This window comes from Anguilla rostrata, chromosome 5 (assembly GCF_018555375.3).
Source record: "Anguilla rostrata isolate EN2019 chromosome 5, ASM1855537v3, whole genome shotgun sequence".
NCBI lineage: Eukaryota > Metazoa > Chordata > Actinopteri > Anguilliformes > Anguillidae > Anguilla > Anguilla rostrata.
Genome location: NC_057937.1, coordinates 42,642,120 through 42,665,676, shown reverse-complemented (window position 1 = coordinate 42,665,676; position 23,557 = coordinate 42,642,120). Strand labels below are relative to the sequence as shown.

Below are 23,557 nucleotides of genomic sequence, written 5' to 3'. Positions count from 1 at the left end.
GGTAACAAGTGGGCTAAATTGGTAATCCAGTGTTTGACTTGGATGTAGGCCACATTCAAATACTATGCAAGGGTTGCTACTATTTATGAGAAAACCAGCAATTAAATCACAATATAGCCTACACTTTCATCTGGCAAAAATTTTGAAGACTATCTGGCATGTCTAAATTTACCATCAAGTGAAATGTGAAAGTTTTTACCTGTGCAAGATTAGCAGGCAAGATTCATCTACCCTGTCACAGTCTAAACCAGGCCTAGTGGGCACCAGGTACTCAATGCTGAAATTCTTCAAAGTAATGATTATTTTCAAATCTGCCCATAAAGAGTTATAAATTTGACACAAGACGAAGTTCCACAGAAACAAACAAAACACAAACCAAAAATAAGGCCACATTAATTGGCCTTGGTTAAACTGCAATTGCTTTAACATCCAGCGACTAGCCATATATGAACATTTTAGTCCCTTCAGTTTTCCAGAAAAACTTTTACTAGTTAATTGTGAGTCAGCTTAGTCAGCATAAATGAACAAACCTTAAACCTAAAGCAATGCTGTGCACTAAACAAATCACTACTAATATTGGAGGCAATATGCAGAAAAGCAGGCAAGTGCCACTTCCATTTTCCATTATTTTTGTATTACAAACTGTAAAATAATATAAAAATTCGATAAATAAAATTTATTTTTTTGTACTGGATGCCAGAACATGTTTTTGGACTGGATGCAAATTCATTGTGACAAAATGAGGAATCGAATAAATTGACAATTACCAAAAACCAGTAGAGTTAAACTTGAATTGGCCATAAGACCACTTTCTCCAGTGTTATCCTGGTGACCTTTCACACAAGGTTTGAAGTATTTAGGCTACTTTACGTTGTTAAACTAAAGATATGGAATACTAAAACAGACAGTCCCTGAAACAGTCTATTTGGTCACATGGGCAAACAGTGAAGTTGTTCCTAATTAGAAAAGAGTAACCTAATTACAGGTTTCATCTTATAGATTCTGTTAGGTTTTATTCCTATGAGCAACAGTGAGTACTTTCTTGTTCCCCAAAAACTTCAGACTAACCTATTTGGAATGCATCCTCAAAACAGGTGCTTAAGTCCCTCAAGTGAACTTAGCAAATAACAATTTAACGCATAAAAAGGAAGCATGTGATAAAACTAATCTGGGGAAATAGAAGATGGTTAGCTAGTTAAAAACAGTTAAATAATTTTTCAAATGACATTTGTAACGTAGAGAGTGGAATGTAACTGTTACAGTTAGCTAGCTATCTTGCCACCTTGTGCAACATCGTTAGCCTGCAAACGTAAACAAAACTATGGGGAAAATATGAACAACATTTATGGGAACAGCTAACTGAAATATTTCAAAGAAATATTTCCGTTGCTCGTTCGATCAATAGATTGCTTTTCAGGAGGAATGCTAGTCGGCGACAAGGATAGCTTTCTCTCGGACACTAAACAATAAAATAAGCTTATGGGCCTACCTAGCTAGCGATATATGAAGAAAATAAAAAGAAATAGGCCAGCGTGAACGCTGCGATCAAAATAAGTGTCGATCTTTTTAAAACGGCATACATACATAGCTATCCACACGGATAAATAATTGAAGTCCCGACTTGGTGCAAAGAGATTATTAAGTTGCCCTAAGATCATTAGCTAGCTAGCTAGAGTTTTGCCTCCTCGCTCACACACTCGCCGTCCAATAGGAATCCGCTTAGTTCCATACAAGTAGCCAGTCACTCGTAGAATAAAGAATACATTAACTTCGGTAGCAGCTAACGTATTTTCGGAGTAGCTAGCCACCTAGCTAACTGGTCAGTTGCGTTCCTGTATGAAAATGAAATATATCTAGCTAGCTAGCAACAAAGAATTACAAATAAAAAACGGAGAAAGTAGCTAAAAATGATTGTGAATTATCACACACGGCGTGAACTAAAAATAAAAGCTCTCATTACACAACAGCAACGAGTCCAATTTCTTTTGTGCTTTACAATAATTTTCGTATCTAACGTTTTTTTTCATTGTATAACACGAGCACGAAGCATGGCATCAAGTTAGAATCTGCCCCTTTTTGCACTACGTTCGCAGCCCTCCAATAGCAATGCACTTAGAAAATATCACTCAACTCCTAGAATAAGGATAAATGAACAAAAACAGTAGCCTACGGACCGCTTTGATACGCTTGAAACATAGATGCATTGTTTTCAAGGCAGCCAAATCCCTACCGAAACCAATTAAAGTTCCGCAAGAATATAAATAAAAGTTCTTATAATAATAAAAAAGATCCCGAGGTGCACTTACCCTCCTCTCTTTTACTCACTTGAGCAGCAGTCCACCCTCTCCTCACACACAAATTATTTAAATAAATATTTACAAACACCCCAGTATCTCTCTGCCGAATTCCTACCCCGATACAATTTAATTACATTAATTTTCAATACCCTCCATTGAGTATGATCAGATTTTCCTGTTTTATTTTTGGATTTTTATTTAATTTGTCTAAAAAGAGAGAAACTGAGATACAAAACAAGAACTCTTCTTCAATCTCATTCACCCCCGGCCTGAGCACACTAGATATCAATGCGCGCAGGAAGAGGGAGCGAGCAGGGGGTAGGAAAACTGTGGAGTAAAAGACACAAAATTGATCGGTAGCTACTCCAGTCGATACAGTGGTTATAAAATAAAGCTAAAAGTGATGATGTTTGTTTCGATGGCGACCATGTCGTGAAGATAAATTGTGTTTGAAAAAGAGAACTACTTTCTGTGACGGTGCGGCGAATTTATTTCACTTTGCCTAAGGAACGGGGGTAGTACGACTCCCATTGCCTAGGGAAAAAACCCGGATGTAAACTCAGTGAAACTCATCTGGAGTGAAGTAGCTTGCTAACTCAGTGCAACTCAGTATAGTGCAAAAGAAGTACGCGGAGCAATCCATTGCTGTTACTGCTCGCCACCGCGGCTTCGTGGCTGTGTGCCTTGCCATTATACACGTTAGCACAAAAGGAAAAATGCGCCCTGATAGAACTAAAACAAGCACTCTGCACTTGATCTTATTTAATTGCGTATGTATTTGTGAGTCAGGTGTGTTACATAACAGTAAACAGTGCCAGAAAATAAGTAAATTGCACTGGCTACAAAACAGATAATAAGCAACATGACCGGGGTATGCATTAGGCTATCTTAGTCATTGATAGGAAAGGAATGAGAAAACAAGTGCGTCCAACAATATTTATCAGGCAAATTTAATCATAGTTTTGGTTTACATTTTGAAACACGCACAAAATGGTTTCTATTTTGACGGATGTAGTGCTTTAGATTGTATATCTGTATTGGGTATATTGTTGCTATATGAAAATAATGCATGCACTGAAAATTTAACACCGTACGGATGCATGGCACAAACTAACACTCGGTGGTAGCTCACATTATGTGTTGAGTGTAAAAAGAAGAGAATAGTAAATTGTGAAATTAATGGATGATTTTGATGATATCATGAACATTGGTACCATGATTAAATCACAGATTCATATAATATTTCCACATGATGAAAACTATACATGGGTGAAAAAGCTAGACAGTGCTTTCAGATAGACCAACTTTTGTAGATTTTAGAAAATTTAGTTTTTTTTCAAGAATGTGACAAATCATTTAGAGCAACATTGACCAGGCCCAAGATCATGACAGTCTTCAATAGATAATGATTGATAATGTTAATCATTGATGCATCCAACAGCATTAAGAAATGCTATTATAGCACAGGCACATATACTATGTATATTAAATTTAAGACTATATTTAGTATGTATACTTTTACTTATTTGTTCAAAGGTTAATCAAGTAGTCAATCAGGTTCTCCCACAACACCCAGAAGTATAAGGTTTGATTCAAATCCTGATTTATTTGTAGCTGTTTAATAAGCCATCACAACCTGTTGTCTAGTTGTGTGAATCTTTCTTGATACTGCAATGCCAACAACAAATAATAGCATAGGCAGCATATGCATAAAGCTTTTTCGCGGCCACCTAAATCAAAAGGTGCATTGTGAATGTGCTGAAATGTGTCATATAGGAATAATAATAATAATAATAATAATAGTCTTCCAGCAAGTATTCATGCGTCTGGCAAGTTATTTTCTCATAATACAGTGCAAACAGGTCTTGAAAATAAAAGAGAAACAAATATCCTAGCTAAAATACCAGCATCACAGAAACAATTTGTTTATTTGATGCGACCGCAGGCAACTGGCATGCCAAATAAGAGAAGCACAATTAGTGGAAAGAGCCAATAATATTGGTAGAAAGGGGTGAATTGTTATATCCTTGAGTTACTATTGGCTCGGTTTTCAAAAACTGCTGATCCAACCAGCACCACTACTGATCCAAACTTGGTAGTCCTCGCAATAATAGTTGTTGCCAAATCTTGAAGTAGTGACACATTCTGACTCCCTGCTATCAAAAGCAGCAATGGGCTAGCTCCAAGGATTCCATAGATACTTGTATGTGGTGATAGGTACACTCATGAGATACTGGTTTATGCTCATTGTCATTTCAGTCTACGTGGTACTGGAGGGTAAGTCTGGTCCAAGCACTCATAACCTGTAGCAGGGGTACCCAAGCTTGTAATTTGTCTAAAAACTGACCCACACACATAAACACTTCTATGGAATTTTCTTCACTCCAATTTAAGGCAAAACTTTTAATTGGCCCTCTCTGCTGAGATTTCTACGCTTTGTTGGATAAGGAAGCAGCCTTACCCACAGTGCTTCAACCTACCCTACCATCTCATCTATCTCTTTCCAAAATGATATTGGAGCTTGCATCACACTCCAGATCTGGTTTGGTCTCACAAATCTATTACTATCATGCCTCTCACTGGCAACCAAAGAAGGACCTGCATGATGTGTGCTTCCATTTTTCTCATTTATTTTCTGGTCCTTCTGAGACTAATGAAAAATAAAGATAATATGGTTTGGAAAATTATCTATAATTATGTGTTTTGACCTGTTAATATATCTTCAAATTGTTTTATAACCGCAGGGGCAGACTGCTCTCAGTGCCCTGCACAGGTTAACAGGGGAGTTCACTGTTGTTTATTATATGTATTACTTAAAAAAAATTTTTGCCTGTGTGTGTGTGTGTGTGTGTGTGTGTACAAAGTCAGTGTCACTACAAGCTTTTGTAAGTTAAATTATTGCCTGATCTCTCTACATGGTACCTCACAAACATTTCAATGACAACCAAAGCTGTCACTGCCAAAAAGAATCCGTAATATTTAGTGTCACCACAATACTCACTAGGAGAGGGTTAATTTCCCTATAGCCTTAAACAAATGTGTTATGTTGCAAATTGATCTGAACCAATAATATATAAAGGAAAAGAAATCAGTACTCATAGGATCCTCTCCTGATCATTAAGTATGCATGGGCAAGGAGAAGAGAGGGTGTCCTCCCTCTTTCAACTAGATAAAACGTGGGCCTTTGAGTAAGTTGCAAGTTGGCTTCTGAGTCTTGCAGCTAGGGCTGGCATTCTAGATTTCATCTCTATTTGGAATATTCTTCTGTCTGTTAGTTTTTTAATTTTGGTCTTGGCACATTCTTGGGATTAACTTCTGACAGACAAGCTGTGGTGTGGTATCTTCTTTCATTCATTTCTTTTGTGACTGTAACTTGTCTATGTCTGTTACATTAATTGTTTTTTTAAACCTATAAAGCCCTGTGGTCATGAAATTAGACACCGGAGTCTAACAATAATATTGTGTTAAATTATTGTTTTTTATCTGTCTATGATTCAGGGGAAGCGCTATAACCCATATATCATTGTACAGCTCAGACTCTTCACACTTTGTTGCAAAAAACCTTGCTCAATCGGTAAAATGACTAGAGATAACCAAATAAATAACAAGACAGTCTTGTCCCCATAGGATGGCTGGAATTGACAACCCCGGTTGAAGATTATGGTATTTTATAATCTGATAACTAACCGCAATAAATCAAACACCTGCTAATACTACAGTAATGGAAATTATGTCACAAAATCCCCCTCTAGCCATAGGTAATCAACCCACTCTTGGTACATAGGCCAGGAAAAGTCTATGCATAATTTCCATTGAGCTGAAAGTGTTTTCTGGAGTACTTGAAAAGTTTTTTCTATTCATTTCAATGTACATAAATAGAAAAAAAACATTTCCAACAGCTTTTTCCTAAAAAACAGCATCTTCTTACCTTACAAACAGTGAAAAAATAATTTCAATTAGGCATTCGAGTGCCGAGTAAATTGCCTGAAAGCAAGCTGGAAAAATCAACCTCCTCTATGATCTACCAATCCTAACGTTTACCCATGCTTGGAAACCCCATATAGTTTACAGTAACCTTACAGGCTTGTATTCTTCCAGGTCATTTACGTAGCGTTTGAACATAATTTACGGTGTCCTTCTAGATTAAATTGTGGCTTAGATATTTTGTTGTGTATCAAGTTATTCTGACTTTCCATTTACATATAGTGCACAAGTGGCAGCTTTATTTGTTTGTCAGAGCTTTATTTGCTTATCATCAAATGCTTTCATGAAGGACACTGCAATAGTGACAATGGGCACTATATTATTATCAGTTGTTTATGATTTGATTTTATATTTTTGTATATATTACAAATGTTCTCTGCTTATCAACAAATTAGGCAATTTAAAGAATAATTCATATATTTAATACTACTTCACCAATTAATCAAATGCAATTAATTTACATGTTGGATAAGTGAGGAGTTTTAACCATTGATGCACTTCTGCTTGGTACTCAGAGAGCTGATATTCAGAGTATTATACAAGGGTGTAGCTGTTAATACTGCTGGATTCAGATATTAAAGATATTTAACTTAATTCTCACTTCCCCAACAGCATGTATGCATGTATGTATGTATGTATGTGAAATGCTTTGTGAAGTGACCTTGGGTACTTGCAGAATTCAGTGGAGAGGTGGGGCTTACAGAGGCAGTCATCCCATTGTGCCAGGGATGACATCACGGCATTCTAGTTGAGCTTTTTTACATAGGGAATGTAATACAACAGAATAAAATGGAATATAACTTTATGAATCCAAGAAGTAAACCATCCTGTCAGAAACAGTAGTAAGTGCAGAGCCAAGCATTGTCACAGCATATACAGGACTCATGCATAACAATGCAAAGGTCAATAGCAATACTTTATCTATGAATAATGTTTATGCAATCACAACATGTTGCATTACCATTTTCTTTTTAAAAAGTAGATACACAATTTGTGAGTTCAAATGTGTCAGGGCAAATATTTCATACCTTTAGCATGAATTTAGTTAAAACTCATATCATTATTAAGAAGTGATGACATTATGATTACTATACTATTCTACATTTTATCATACATAATGTTAATATATGAATTGGCACACTTAAAGTGCCACAAACAAGCCATTTTATTCTTACATGGATGAAAGTAAAAACATTTGGTTCCTTGATGGCCACAGCAGATATATCTCATTAATTTTATATAAATTCCATAGTGTTTAAATGATGGTATCAGGTTTAAATAATTATTTCCTAAAACATGGCATATAAAAAAAACAACAAACAAAAAAAACTTCCTTGCCCATTTCAAATACCAACCAAAAGACAATGAACTGTTCAATATAAGGGAAACATATGGAGCTCCTGCAAGAGTAATTATGTATTTTGTGTCAGCAATGATTAGTTGGGACCTGCAAATAACGGTGTCTAACATGAAACAGTAATCTAACAGCTGGTTGTCTTTTGAGATATCCACTAAATGCTTCAGGGGAAGGTCATGACCTTCAGCTTCGGTGCATGTCCTTCAGACAGTGATCTATTTAAAAAAGTGTTTGTACATGTTGAAGCATGCAATTACTAGCCATTCAAAAGAATGGAAAATGAACTTAGCATTGCCTTGAGATTTGATTTGTTGGCATAATAAAATATGAAGAGGGTCAATCAATTAGCAAGAAACAACAAAAATAAAGAGAAGCCATTTGCTTGTCAGGAATACACTGTCACTATTGTTATGATTTATGGTGGACCGACTGGATATCAATGGACAGGTGTATATTAATTCTTCAGAAAATCTCAGGAAAACTAAGTAGCAAAAAAGGACAGATAATTATAATAGCAATTTACTCAATGGAAATATCTACCAAAGAAAATATGTGCTTATGTATATGACTAAAATTTTCAATTTCACACATTCATAGTCTGGTGCTTTGGATAGTGATATATTGCTCTGATGGAAAAATAATTTAGAAACAAGACAGATTCAACCTATAATAAAAAAATAACAATAATAGGATGAGGATGATAATATTTTCAATGCTTGACAGTGCAAGAGAGAAAATCACAGCATATTTTTTTCTCTTTTTCTAAAAATAATAAAACATAGCTGAAACTGTAACATAACATAATAACAGCTGTATTAAAATAGAAAACAATTAGTTGATCTTTACCTTGAAATGAATGCATGATTAAATTATATTTTCTTTACATGGTTTCATTTATTTATTTCATATGAACCACATGAAATGAATTGGTTAATATATTTTAATGCTAAAACGACTGGAATTTTGTAACATGTAAGTATTTAAGCATTTTGGGTTCAAACAAGTAAAGATGTAAGCACACATTTGTGAGTGTGTGTGTGTGTGCGTGCGTGCGGGCATGCGTGTGTGAGTGCATGCATGCCTATGTGCGTGCGTGTGTGCACGTGCATGTAAGTGCTCCTTCTGCATTAATTAAGTCTTAATACCAGGTCACCACCCTTTTCAGCCTCACCCACCTTTGGTCGCACATGTGACTCAGAGGAACCACTCAGACTGTACAAAGAAAAACAATATAATACAAACACGCTGGTGATTTCATAATCCAGGACCTCAAGACAGTTTTATACTATACTACTTAACTAAATAATTGTGTAACACACCAACATACCAACCATAACATACAAACGTACCAACAATGGGTGGATTATTTTGTATATGTGTGTCCCAAAAATACCTGGTGTTCAAGGACTCAAGTCTCAAATGTATTTAATTTAAATACAGACAAACAGACAGAAACACCAATAATTAGAAATGTATGGTCATGTGTAATTAATATATTTTCAATCAATGTTATTTCTATGTTTATTGGTTCTTCTTGGTTGTTGTCCATAATAAGGACTGCACAACAAAGAGGGAATGGGGAGCTGGAAGCTGAAAGCAAATAGGGAGTTGAAAGTAGGTTATTTATTTAAATAATTTCAGTGAGACTTAATAAATATCATAACAGAAAGCGGTGTGATTACTTTTGAACGACAGAACAGTGAACAGTGATGGATTAAACATACATCATTAAACTCCCTTGTGATGTTGAAGAGAGAATTAAATCCTAGGAGACATGGAAATGTTGGCGTGTGTATGCCCACCCTGAGGCTTTTTAACACTTAAAAGAGATGATGAAATTCTGTTTCGTTGTATTTATTGAGTATCATTAGTAGCTTGAAACTATTAAAAAAATTCCCTTGAAAAATGTAATTGAAATGTGATGCTTGAAAGCTACGCCAACAGGAAAACAGAAAGCTGGCAGAACATTTAGTTAGATGCATAAAGATGCAGGTCAATCAAATACTTTCCCTGTGGTCCATGGTTTCAGGGAAGAGACACTGAAAACATAAATATCATGCGTTCATGCCAAGATCAGTTTATGATCAGAAATAATGCTTTCCTTTACTCGGAATAGTCCTTAGCTATACTAGGCATCAACACTATGTATATATGCATGATGCAATTTACATTTTAAGGGAAAAGCATATGGATTTTGGGTGTTGATTGATGGTATTTGTCATCAGTTTGATTACGTTGTTCCTGACTGACTCTTGATGCACTAAATTGACCCTGGCTGCAGCTGCATAAGCTGTGGACTACGTCACCTCAGTATTCAGGGAGGTGGCTGCATACAGCATCTCATGTGACTTATCCCAGTGTTTCACTACCTGTCTCCTTTCATGGTACAGATTTTGAGAATCTCATGACACCACTCTCAAAAGCAAGCGACGTACTGACATTGATGTGATGCGTCAACCGTAGGCCTGAATGATCTTTCTGGGTTTTAATTAAGTAACATGAATTTTAATGACATTTTGGCTTTTTTGAACAGTTTTTGCGCATTTCATTTTTTAAAATTCATTTAAACTTTTTACATTTTTTAAAAAGGATTTTGTCACACAGCACACCTGACTGTGCCTGACAGCACACCAGAGTTCCGCAACACACTGGTTGGGAAATGCTGGCTTATCCCACTGAAATGGTGAAAACCACAGGAAGCAGCTAGTATAATTCTGTAATACTCAAGAAAACGTAAAGTCTTAGCAAGATGTTGGGCCACCATGAGCTACCAGAACAGCTTTAATGTGCCTTGGCATTGATTCTACAAGTCTGTGAAACTGTACTGGAGGGATGGAACACCATTCTTCCAGAGGATATTCCCTCATTTGGTTATTTGATGATGGTGGTGGAGAGCGCTGTCTAACACGGCAGTCCAAAATCTCCCATAGGTGTTCAACTGGGTTGAGATCTGGTTACTGCAAAGGCCATAGCATATGATTAACAACATTTTCATTCTTATCAAACCGTTCAGTGACCCCTTGTGCCCTGTGGATGGGGGCATTGTCATTCTGGAAGAGACCACGCCCATCCATCAGGATAGAAATGTTTGGTCACAGGATAAAGGTGATCACTTAGAATAACTTTATTTGCAGTGACCCTTCCCTCTAAGGGGACAAGTGGACCAAAACCATACCAGGGAAATACCCCCCACAGCATAACAGAGCCACCAGACCCCCTCATTCGCATTCAGGCCCGAACTAGTCACTTGGTGTATGCCACACATGCACTCGCCTACTTGTCGAGAATATGAAGAATGACTCATCTGACCATACCACTATTTTCCACATCTCTGTAGACCAGCATCTATGGTTTTTGGACTTATTGAACTCTCAAATGCACATTTGTCTTGTAATAAGGGGCTTATGTACTGTGTGTGTGTGTATGTGTGTGTGTACAAAGTCAGTGTCACTACAAGCTTTTGTAAGTTAAATTATTGCCTGATCTAGTTTCTCTACATGGTACCTGACAAACATTTCAATGATAGCCAAAGCTGTCATTGACTGTGGTTCTGTCCTAATTGTGTGCATTGGGTGCAATTCGCAATTGTCAAGGAATGTTAAATACACATTATACCACATACCATATAGTAACACTTAGTCTTGTGCTACAATATGGTATGTGGTATAGTCTTCTAAGTAATCCGTTTGACCTGAATATTTGAATAAGTAGTATATTTACAATTAATATAGGATCTAATTCCATTTTTAAGCCCTCTTTGCAGAGCAAGAATAAGTAATAAAAAAATTGGTTGGAAGCCCATGGAGTATTTCTGTGAATACCCCAAACATGAAGAGGGATGGATATAAAATGGATCAGAGCATTTGGCTTCTAAGTTCAATGATGGGCAGTGATTACATCTGTTTGCATGTGTATATTTACTCTCTTGCATTCAGCCTTTCATGTTTATACACATTTGAACCTGTGTGTACACTCGCACATGCATGTATGCACGCCCAAGCGCAGAAATGTGTTTGATCTGCGAATGGTATCGCTGTTTTCTTTTTTTGAGGCAGGCTTACAAGGAAGGATGTGATGTACCAAGTTACTGATATGACAAACATTACGGATATGCCTGTGATACAGTTTACATTGACCCATCTAATCTCTGCCTGGCAGATGTGAACATAGTGAATACATTAACCGGCTACAAAGATAAAGTTGAAACAACATTGACTACAACACCTCACCGAATTACACTGAAATAAATCAGAAGACTAGTTTCTTTTTTTGTCAATGGACATCAAAGAAATGAATATGATAAAATGAAATAATATCACTGATAAATGCTGCCAGTAATGTAATTATATTTTATAGTTTAAAAAATTCTGAATGTTATGCTATAAAGACGGGAAGAATAATATACTCTACATCCACAGAGCATGGCACATTTTTGTCCTTATAATATTAAATTAATTTGTGGTAATAAAGCATAAATGCCCAAGTAATTTCCAAGCAGCCATATATCCCTGTATGTTGGTGCATACAAGTATGTGTCAAGTTGAAGTTTTCATTTTTATGGATGTGTACACAATGGTTAGTATCTTTGCATCATTTCTGCAGCTGTGCATTTGGCGTATAGCTGTGTCATATGAGATAAACTGCACCATGGGCAGTAGCCCCCCTCATAGGTCATGGGACATTGAAGCAAACAAACTGTGTCATTTTCCGCCAGCTGTCTTGAATGTGTGAGACAGGCTGAGCACTGGACATGCACACTGTGCCTGGGCCCTTGTGCTGCTGTTGCTGGAAATATATCATTATGAGTTTTATTTCTGGAAACAAACACCCTGTTTTGACCTTTGAACCTGCTGCTAGTACCTAATTGGTGCCAGCAATAAGTTCAGTTTAGAGTCAGGCTAAATGTGCATGGCCTGCATATCTTTGTCCTTAAATTTTACTTACAAATACATGTATTTGTTGCATTGCTCACAATTAAAGTTTGACATCACCAAAATAGTTTATTCATTTAGTTAAGGATTCCACTACAGCAACAAAAAAAAAAAACAACACAATTGATGAAGTAACATGAAAACTAAGTAGGAACACATGACTAAAGAAAACAGAGAAACATAAAGAGACTAAACAAGGAAATGAGCAAATATCCTCAACTTGGATATCAGAATTTTGTCAGAATGAAAATATCCTTTTATCAGTAAGACCAAACTAAATGTTCTACATATTTGTTTATATCATCAGGCTATATCATTCTTCCTCATTGTTGTATGTATAGATTAAATCAGTATTTTATAGATTTACCAGAGTTCATTACTTAACATATCCTTTCTATATTCTTCCAATTTTCATTTTTTTGAGCGAGCTCTCTTCTAAAAATAAAATGATGCTTAACACTTAGTTTCTTCTGATTCAGTGAAAGAAACATGGTTCCCTTTGTTTTGAACATATGTATATTTCCCAGGAGCATTATTGTATTACAAAGAAGAAAAATGTTAAGCATGAAGTTTTCTAGAATTATGTTTAGAGGGATAATATACAGGTGTTTAGAGTATTGGGAAAGCCAGTCTGACATTGACTGAAAGGGAAACAACTGTGAGCCAGAACCTAAATAAATATCGTGGGTCATTTTCTTCATGTTGACAGAAGTGGATTTTTCAATGCCAAAATGCCATGCGTAAAAATCATTTTCTTAGTTGCTAAACTTTAATAAAATATCTTTAACTCAAAGACATGGAGAGTATGTATCCATTGTTGAACTATATCAGAATGCTGGACAAATGAAATTGCCATGCTGAGTTGTGATAAATAAATAAACAAACAACTTGCAATTAATTGTCAGTTCAAGTTAAGGGCAAAAAATGATTGAATCCAGTCCTGTGTGTATTTAGAATATTTAATGCTTGACTTATCTTTAGCTGTGCATACCAACATGCACTAAGCAATTAGATTGCGAGTATGCTTGAATATTGCATGGACACTAGGCATTGCATGTTGGACTGTGTGTAATACTGTGGCCATGAATCTTCCATATTCACAAGCTCAAATGTACAGGTAACTCCAATAAAAATATTCTGTGTATTACATAGGTGTAATGTGTCAAGGGTTTTACAGTTTCCCCCTTTAAGTTAATGTGGATCTTTTATACCTTATTAAAACTTATAATTACTATTTTTTATTATTTTACCAACAAAAGCTATTTATTATTTTTTACTGTATGTACCTTTCTTCCTTTCTAAAAACAGTATCTCCTTACCCAATTGATTTATCCAGTTAGCTTACCCCCCATTCCCTTTATGATCTTTGAAAATAGAACTCTTCTGCCCCTAAAATGACTGAATACACCACTCATGGAAGTTCGTATGCATGTCCACTTATGTTCAGTTATTATTCACTTAAATTATATTGTATTTCCAAATAAATATAATATGAACATGTAAATTAAATTAATGTAAAATAACAAAACAAATTCAATTCTAGCAAAGAAATTCCAGAAGATCCACAGAGTGTGTGACCCAACTCATTAATACATAGTTCAAAGAGCACAAGGTTGTGCAGGTTTTCATTTGAGCTCTAACTCAAGGTACAAATTTAATACCGATGACCCCCACCTATCATCTTTAACAACCACATCTAGCCCCACTAAGTCATATACCAAACTTTAACAGAGGCACTTATCACTGAGCAGGTGGAGGGAGGTGAAAAAAATCTCCAGTACCTTCCTGAGAGCCTTGGGTTTCCCTTCTCTCCCCCATTCACTGTATCTCATCTGTCACCCTGTTCGCTATAATCCCTTTTGCCAAACTGATCTCATTTAGGCCGGCTTTGATTACATTATATTCCTACCTGTCACCCGCCCCACTCTCCCCCCTTTCATTTAAGCTGGGACGAGTGAGCTGGAAGGCCACTCGCCGTAACACTACTGGGGATGAGCGTCGTATTGGTGCATCTCAGGAGACCGGCTGACTACATTTCAGACTCCGGGCCAGATGGAGGCCTTTATTTTCCACCGAGGGCATATGGGCTGTCTCGCGTCGGAGCCCGAGGAGCACCGCATATTTATTTTCCGAAGTTCCCCAAAGCCTCCGCTCTTGGCCTGGAGAACGCAGGTTTCTGTTTCACTGCTGTTGTCAGTGTACCCGTGCCTCGTTACTGAGCAACAACGGCGAGAGACTCCATTATGCATCGAGCAGCAGAACAAACAAATAAGGAAATGCTAAGCTGCAAAACAAAGAAAGAAATGTAAAGAAAGTCTCGAGGCAGTTCTTTGAGAATAAAAATTCTGAGCGACATTTTCTGACTTACTTCATTTCCTGAGGAACTTTAATAAACACATTCTCTGTTACTGTATGGTATGGGAATAATATATCGCACATAATGAAAGGGGTCATTTGGAGAAGGCAGACAGAACAGCTGCCAAAATCATTGGTTGCCATTTACCTCATATTTAGTTGGTATATCTGAATCACATCAAAGGCAACAGCATTGAAATTACATTCCATTAGGTGCGCTTGGAAAATGTTTTTTTTTCCAGCCACTCCTATTTCGAAAAAACACCTCAGGTCTCCTAAAATGAGAACATCACTCTTCCGGAATAGCGTTTATCCAGGAACTATCCAGATCATGAATCCCCAGTTGATGAATACTCAACCCTACAGGAAACTACTGGAAAGGCTGTGTTATATATTGTCCAGTTTTTTCATGGCACAACATCAAACAATGTTTTTGTACTGTACTGTACTGTACATGCATGTATGAGGTTTTAATTTGTTGTTAAATTTATTTATTTATTTTTTACCTATGTGTTCATTGTATCTGATATTTGAGTAAAGAAGACATTTTTAAAACAGTAAGACAAATTCCTGGAAACCTCAGTTGGTGTGGCAACAGCTTTGATTGATTGAATGAAGATTTCTCATGATATATTATACAAACAAGAACTACATTTATTTATTAACTAATTTAATAAAAGTATAGTTGACGGAGTGTGAGGCTACTCAGTGGCACATTCCAAGAGACTCAGAAGTGATGTGCCCTCCTGTCAGAACTGAATCCAGAGCCAGCCACTGGCACAAACATTCAATGCAGTCGTTTAGGGCCACAATGTCCCCATGCCGTACAATTCAAGTAGTAACGTTTTTTTTTTTTATGCTGTTGTTCTTGCATCATTAATTGTTATTTATGTGGCTGTAGTGGTTTGTTGGCCCACGCTTTGTGCCAACAACCAACTTCCTACCCCCCCCCCCCCGGTCTGCGATTGCTTCCACCACACCTGCATACCCCCTCTCCCCCTAGTTACATGATTGGCTCCAACAACCCCTGGTTCCTCCTGTTTTCTTCACAATTTGCACCCAGATTATTCCCACCAATGCAGCACCAGTGAAGGTTTTATCACATAATTTCAGACAGACCTAATGGAACAAATTGTAACCAAAAGTATTGTTCTTTATGAAAATGAATTTGGAGTTGATTCAGAAATCCTTTATACAATTATCCCCAAATAACGTAGATAGGCTCATATATATATGTATATTCAGTAAATAGCAACCTTGTGTTCAGGCAAAAAACTTGTAAGTATACAGTTGGCGGCATGAGTTGTACTTACAACGTGCCTCCTGTAGATGGAGCCATACTCCTTCATGGTCAGCTCCTGGTCCTTGGGCTGCATAAAATTTGCACTACCGTTCCTCTTTTGATCCCTGTACCTCCCAAACAGTGCTTACCAGGTTGTTGCGATGCCTCAGCAATCCGTTCTGAAGTCTGTTCAAAGCTTTAGCAATGTTGCCTACTCCTCAAATCTGAGCACCTAGACTTCAATAAAAAGACACTGAATCTAGGCTTATATAACTGTCCTCATGTGCACTATAAAACTTTCTACTCCAAGGTCCAGGCACAATTAACATAATGAATGAATTAAATAAAAATTAATGAATCCGCTTAACCAAGTTGCTAACATTTTTCTGTATCAATCGCGAGCTGCACTGTTTATTCATGTGTCTTAACAGGCGCTGACTTCCACAAATTCCTGAAAATCTGATGTTTATGTAAGTCTTACACTGTGCTCAGCCAAATATAACAGACACATTTTGCACCCTTTGTCAGTATTTAACTTTCAAGTCAAAGACTCAAAGACAATGTATATTTGTTTAACAGATATAGTTAAAATTAATAACGGACACATCAGAGTGAGAATTTCCAAGAGCCCACAGTGAAGGGGTATTAAGGGGTAGTTGTCAAGGGGCACAAGTAATTTAAACTCAATCCCCCAAAAGACCATGAGAGGTCTTGAAATGTGTATTCCAATGAGGGATCTTATAAACATGAAGCAAGCTTGATAGAGGCCAAATAGAATGAATGAATGCATTTTATTCTGCATTATTTGGTTAATGACACATTCAGTCTTAACTGCTGTTGCAGAAGGGCACTATGGAAAGAATTATAATTATTTATTTCAAAATCCCACAGGGCCTACAACAGTCTTCAAGAATTTCTACTGAAATATACATAGATTTGTCAGGGGTAGTTAGCATCACAGTGACTGACAACACCAGAAAATTATTAGGTATTTAAAAAATTTTACAAGACATAATGAAAACACCCAGTCATATTTTGTGGTATTGAAGTGTTCTTCAATAGCAAAATCTGTATAATGAAATTATTAATTTTGATCCTGAATGCTGCAAACCCAAACATTTTTCACAGAGGAGAAAATACAACAGAGGCTGTAAATCGTAAGAGTTTTTGGCAGTGAGGCACTTATACTTAACCATAGGAAAGAATTCTGGAACAATATCGCAGCAACAATATGCTTCCTATTATGTCTGAAGGCTATTTATTTTGAAGTCCAATTCTTCCATCAAGGACTGATTGAGTCATATAGAAGAGTGGGACAGTAGAAGGGCAGCTGTTAATGATAATTACTTCATTATGAATGACCCTTCCCAACTGGCACATGATTTTCCTCCCCCTGGTCATGGGTCATACGCAGAGGTACATTGATTCCATTAACAATGACTGTGGTCCCACATTAGAGCCCAGCTGTAATTCATTTTTGAAATTCAAATCAATTTAGCTTCATTTATGTTTAACACCTTTTCCTTTTTTCCTCTATAATCTTCCCACCGCAGGTACAGCCAGGGCAACTAGGACTTTAAACAGCCACACCAGTTGGATGTTGTGTTGTTGAGAGGGGCTAATGCAATAACAACCTGAGGAACCATGGTCAACTTAACCCCACCATACCTGTGGCTCCAGGATGAAGACAATCGCACTGGGCCTTCCTAGCCATGATCCATAACACAAGCTCAGAGCAGTGATGTATAGGCTGTGGGGCTCAGCTTGCACTCCTGGTAGGCACCTTTACTAATTTTATCCACCCGGGAGCAAGCCTTATTGTTGCGCAAACAAGCCTGAGTAGACATTAATGATGCGTCAGTCCCATTTTTCCATACAAGCCTTAAGTACAAGAAATACATTTCACAGCTGTCCAAGAGTATAATATTCTGAAAATCTAAAGGGCTTAAGACTCTGGTGTGATCCAGACACTAATGACATATGACTACAGCAGCAATGAGGATGTTTGAAGACTAGCTGAAAAAGGAAGGAATGCTGTCTAATGGGAATGTGGAATTGTTCTTTTGGGAATAATGACTAAATTGAGTTTGCAGTGGATGAATTAGCTGTGTCATGCTCAACACCAAACTTGCTGTGCCAAGAGCGTGCTGAAAGACTACTGAGAGAGCTTGCGCTCTATTATTAAATAGATCACTTTGCTGTCAGAGTAGGCTCCATCAAAGACATCTTATAGCTCTTTTGATATCCAATCTATACTCTTCAGAGCATCCTGTCAGGAAGCAGTGGGGATACTTGTAAAGCTTTGTCAATCTCTCTGCCTCTCCCCCCATCTAAGACAAATGGAGCTCTTGTTAATTCCCGATGCTTTTTGAGAGCAGCTGGCTGTACCAGTCATAAATAAACACGAGTGCCTCTTCTGAGCATGTTTGTAAAAAAAGCCTGTCAGGTGGGGGGAAAACCTTGAATGGTGAATGTCTCTGGCACATGCAAACTATGCCTCTAGCTGAAACAACAACAACAACAACAACAGCAACAAAAAACCTAACATTTCAACATTTAGACTCCATTGTCTTCAATCTAAATCAGAGTTCCTAAATCTTTCAGGTTAGCATGACAGTTGAGGTGAATAGCGTGCACAGTAAACCACTTCTCTCTTTCTTTTGGTTATTATAACTCAAACACCAGGAATTGCAAAATGAACCTCTGTTAGAGAGCGAAAAGACCCAGCCAGGAACAATCTGAGTGTGACAGCTTTTTGCATCAAGAGTTCAGTCAAAAGGATAAGGGAGAATTTATATGTGATCTCCTGTCCCCCTTAGATAAATTAATCCTTTCTGAACACTCAAACCCATCATATTTCATACTCACACTGTGACCCCGGTAATGCTTTTCATTGATTTGTTTTCTCGTTGGCTTTTTGTAAGTTTTGCCACTCGTTGTTGTGTTCCTTCTCCTACTCTTCAAATTGACAGAGGAAGGATTTAAAGCGGGTTTGATGATGAAAAGTATCATGGATTTATGAGTCTTATTGAATAGGCACTAAAGCACGCTGGAACCCATTGTGCCTGTGGTCTAGGTGAGGCGGGTTAGGATTAGACAGTGAGTCAACAGATTCACAATTCATGCTCCCGGATCTCCTGCCTGGCTTTAATCAGGAACTCCCAGCAGGCTGCCGGCAGCCTTTATTCCTCCCTGCACACTGTTAGTCCTCCTGAGGAACAATTTTGGCTCTTGTGCCCTCACACAGACGCAGGGGATCTGGATTTCAAGAATTAATATTTCAGAGACATTGTTAATGAAATAATTACTATTTTGCAGACATTTTCCCTTACAGCTGGCAGCTCTTCCGCTCACTGGCTGCTTCCTACTTGCTCTCAGAGTCTAAAGGAAACATCCAGCATCTTTGGACTTTATCCTTTGTCCATCAAGTTGTAGTGGGCAGGGTTTTGGTCTGAGGCAATGTATTGGCAGACTTTGTCCTCTCCCTTCTGCATGTCATAAAGCATCACTTTAGTTTTGATCTATATCCTTTCCTGTTGTACTACTATTCCAAGCAACAGTGTTTTTCCAATTCCCTGCTATGACCAATATGTTTTTGTTCTTTGATATCTGCAATACATCCAGTATTACCTCAGTTATGCAGTTTTATGTCACTTTATATAGATCTTTATTGTCAAAATTACTGGTATTGATGTAGGAACAGTTTACCTTGTTCAGAAGCCACAGGCACTCAAGAGGAAATTCAAGCAAACTTTTTATTCATTGGAATGGTGATTGAACCACACTGTATGACATTTGGAACATGTGGTTCATTCGCCTCCCCATGGGCATCATGCTGTGTCTGCTAATACCAGTACTTCTTAACCCTTCAATACCTGAATTTGTCCAGTCTCTGAGTTTTCTGCCTGTAGCTAGCGTTCAGCATTTTCTACTACACCACAGTCACTCACTGAGGTAGTGAATGAAAGGAAAATGATCAGCTTCTGGGTGCACTGTGCATTGTGGAACCACAAGAACTTCTCCAAAAGGAGAAAGTCATATATCACACCATCCAGTTCTGGAGTTTTTATGTCCACGCCCACATGCGCGCGCACACACACACACAAAATAAACAAGAGTAAACCACGCATAGGGGATTAAAAAGACAAAGTGAATAGAGGTTATGTTTTTAATTCCCTAAATGGTTCGCCACCTGAATACATTGCTGAACTTTTGGGAAAATGTTGTTCCAAATGTGCCCTCCAATACGCAGATACTAGATTTCTTTGTTAACAAATGTCACTACAAATAAGTAGGGGACGTTTCCTTTTCCTTTTACGCTACTAAACTGTGGAACACCAACAGTATAGAGAGTTCTAAAATCAATTGAATCTTATTAGACTTTTTGAACAAGTTTTTAGTTTATTTGGATTGCTTTTATGTATTTTATCTCTAATCTTGTTATAATTGATTTAATTCAGCATTTATTTACGTCTGATCCTTTTAGTGTTTTATTATGAGCATTTGTAGTATTTCTATATTCTATTTTACTTTTTGTCTTTTGTGTTTGCTAGGAGCTGTTTTATTTTAACTACGTCACCCTTCTACTGCTTATGTTTTCTCAGAAAAACATTGGGATGCAAAAACTTTGACAAAAGGTTCTGTAAAGGTACAACTTTTATTATTGTGATTACTAGGGGAAAAGACAGAGCTGCTGTATGTCAGACAGTAGGATAAAAGGTTATGTCTTTTCTAGTTTATGTATTGATGGTCTAACATGAGAGGCTGCTAGCTCTGTGAAAATACTAAAATCTCAGTTTTAGGCATGAACTAAGCCATTGTTTTAACTTTTCTATCTATGTACATGCATTTACACTGGAGTTCAGTCCCTAAGGATAATGATACAATTTCTGTTTTTTGGCTCTGTGTTCAAGCAAAATGGATTTTATATGAAACAATGGATATGAGGTTAAAGTGTAAACTGTCAGCTGTAATATAAGGATGTTTACATCCATATCGAATGATCCAGGAGTTACGGTTCTTTTTACATATAGGTTCCCATTTTAAGGACCTTCAGTTGTGTCTTCAGCAAGTGAAATGCATGTTCAATTACATTTTGGTAGGGTTATTGGCTTTCCCAGGACATTCCACTTTTTGACCATGAAAAAATAAATTGGCTGCTTTAACAGAGTGTTTAACAGGGGCATTGTTCTGCTGCAAGGTGAAACACCATCCAGTGAGGTTGGAGGCATTTGGTTGGATCTGAGAGGATAGATTTTTCTGTACACTTCAGTATTTGTCCTGCTGTCATAAGCAGTGACATCATCAAAAAAGACAAGTGGGACAGTTTAAATGGTAGCCACACATGCCCATGTCATAACACTGCCTTCACCATTTTTCAAAGATGAGAGTCTTTGAATCAAGTGCAGTTCCTTTCTTTCTCCACTCTTTTCTCTTTCCATCACTTTCATACAGGTTAATACTCATCATCTCATCTGCATTTGTTTCAGATTTGTTTAAATTTATTTAAAAATTTCCAACCCATGATGGCCTGCTTTTGCTGCCATTGACACTTCTTTGGTTCTTGTGTTAACACATAGAGGAATTTGTCTCGAACACTGTAGTCACATTTCCAGAAGTAATGCTATGCATTAAAGCAAAAATTACATATTATATATAAATGTAAATGTTAAATGTGAATTTAAAGGTTACACATGAATGTCAAATGTAAATGTACATGCTAAATATAAATGTAAATGCAAATGTTAAATGCAGAAAGTAAGTGTTTGGAACATGCTAATTGGTGAAGCACTTTTTGTGTAACATTAGTTTTTTGTATGAAGGAGAGTTATCTCAATTAAATTCAGTAAAATCTTGTCTATCTTAATTTGTTTTAAATACTTTATTAGGAGTAGCCTAATATCTTTATCCTGTCGTGCAAGTAAAATAGGTACTAAAATTGAGACATATGGCAAAGATGTTAGGCTTCGATGTTCAGGGCCAAATAAGCATATTGTGTCAAGGAGGTAATTCCCAGTGAGAAATTGCAAAGAAGCTTACAACTTTCAAGTGCAGTGTTCCGTATATGCTCAGAAGGGTCCAGCTGATAGCGAGCATTTTGTTTATACATTTAATATTTACATTAAACATTAGCATTTAACATTACTTTTACATTTAACATTTATATTTATATGTAATATGTATTTTTTCATCATTTTTTAAATCTTGCTTTAATACATAACATTACTGTTGGAAAAGCAATTGCAATGTTTTTTTTAATTTTTAAATTTTTTTTTTTACACTTGGCAATGTTAAATGTGGAAAAGTTGAACAGGGTTACAGAATGTGTACCATTTTACAAACGGCACCCCATTGTTTTCTCACTCATTAACTAATGATATCCATCTGTCTGTCAGTCTGTCTTGTCTGTCTGTCTGTCTGTCTATGCATGTATGCATTGCATACACTCAGTGGCCAGTTGTTTATGTACACCCAGGTAGGACCTCTTTTGCCTCCAGAACAGCCTGTTTTGGAGGAGCAGGCTATTTACCTTATCGAGCAAAAAACTTTGAAACAACATGTCTGTGGTATATTGGGTATATCCATACAACTTTAATTATTCAAGTCTGGAACACACATATTTTTTTAATAAGCAGTGATGACATTTCAGCATTTAATTAAAGGATTACGGTTTATCCTTCATGTTGGAAACAAAAAGAATTTGCTTGCTATACATTCTCAATAGAAACTGTCTTTAACAAGCTTTTCTTTTTAAACTTCAGAAGTGAAGCCCTGGAGTGCTGGTGGTTTATGGGAAGCCCCTTCTAACTGGTTCATTATTGCTGCTGGTGGGCTCTCCATACAGGCAAAAACCATAAAAGGAGTCACTTCTAGATAGACGTGTTCCAGGGTGCACATTTCTCATTTCTTTCATTTTTCCTTTCTCCTTATCACTCAGTCTGATGCAATAGCCTGTAAAGATTTCTTTTGGGCCTGGCCTGCCAAGATTTCACTCTCCAGCACTATAGAGCACCATGCACTGTATGTGCAGCTGTGGTCCAGGCCTGAGTGTGAGGTATCAGAGTTCAAAGAGGGCCTGGAACTGTCTGGGCCAAGGGGGGAGGGGGCAAGGGGAGGGACTTGGAGGGATTAAGTCCTCCAGGACAGTAACTGTGGAATGTCCTCGCGATTCCCCCTACTTTAATATCTTCTGGGCATGTCTATTTTTTGGAGGTTTAAACTCAGAGATGACATCATTTCACATAAAAAGCAGTTAACCGAAGTTACTTCAAATTGACCCAATTACAGCTTTGCGGGTGGTTTGGCTGTGTGGGACTTGATGAGAAACGGTACAAATCTGTCAGTGTTTGTT

The 23,557-nt window shown here is 37.2% G+C and overlaps 1 protein-coding gene across 2 annotated transcripts in view; it reads right to left on the bottom strand.

The window, feature by feature from the left end:
• Positions 1 to 2,227, bottom strand: part of LOC135255313 (PHD finger protein 21A-like) — a 79,781-nt gene extending 77,554 nt beyond the window's left edge. Inside the window, exon 1 of one of the 2 annotated variants that reach the window (XM_064336317.1) lies at positions 1,585 to 2,227. In XM_064336317.1, the coding sequence (XP_064192387.1) occupies positions 1,585 to 1,658 (74 nt within the window). In that variant the 5' untranslated portion in view covers positions 1,659 to 2,227. The remainder of the gene's footprint in view (positions 1 to 1,584) is intronic. The other variant, XM_064336316.1, reaches the window with a different exon arrangement.
• Between the last annotated feature and the right edge of the window lie 21,330 nt (positions 2,228 to 23,557).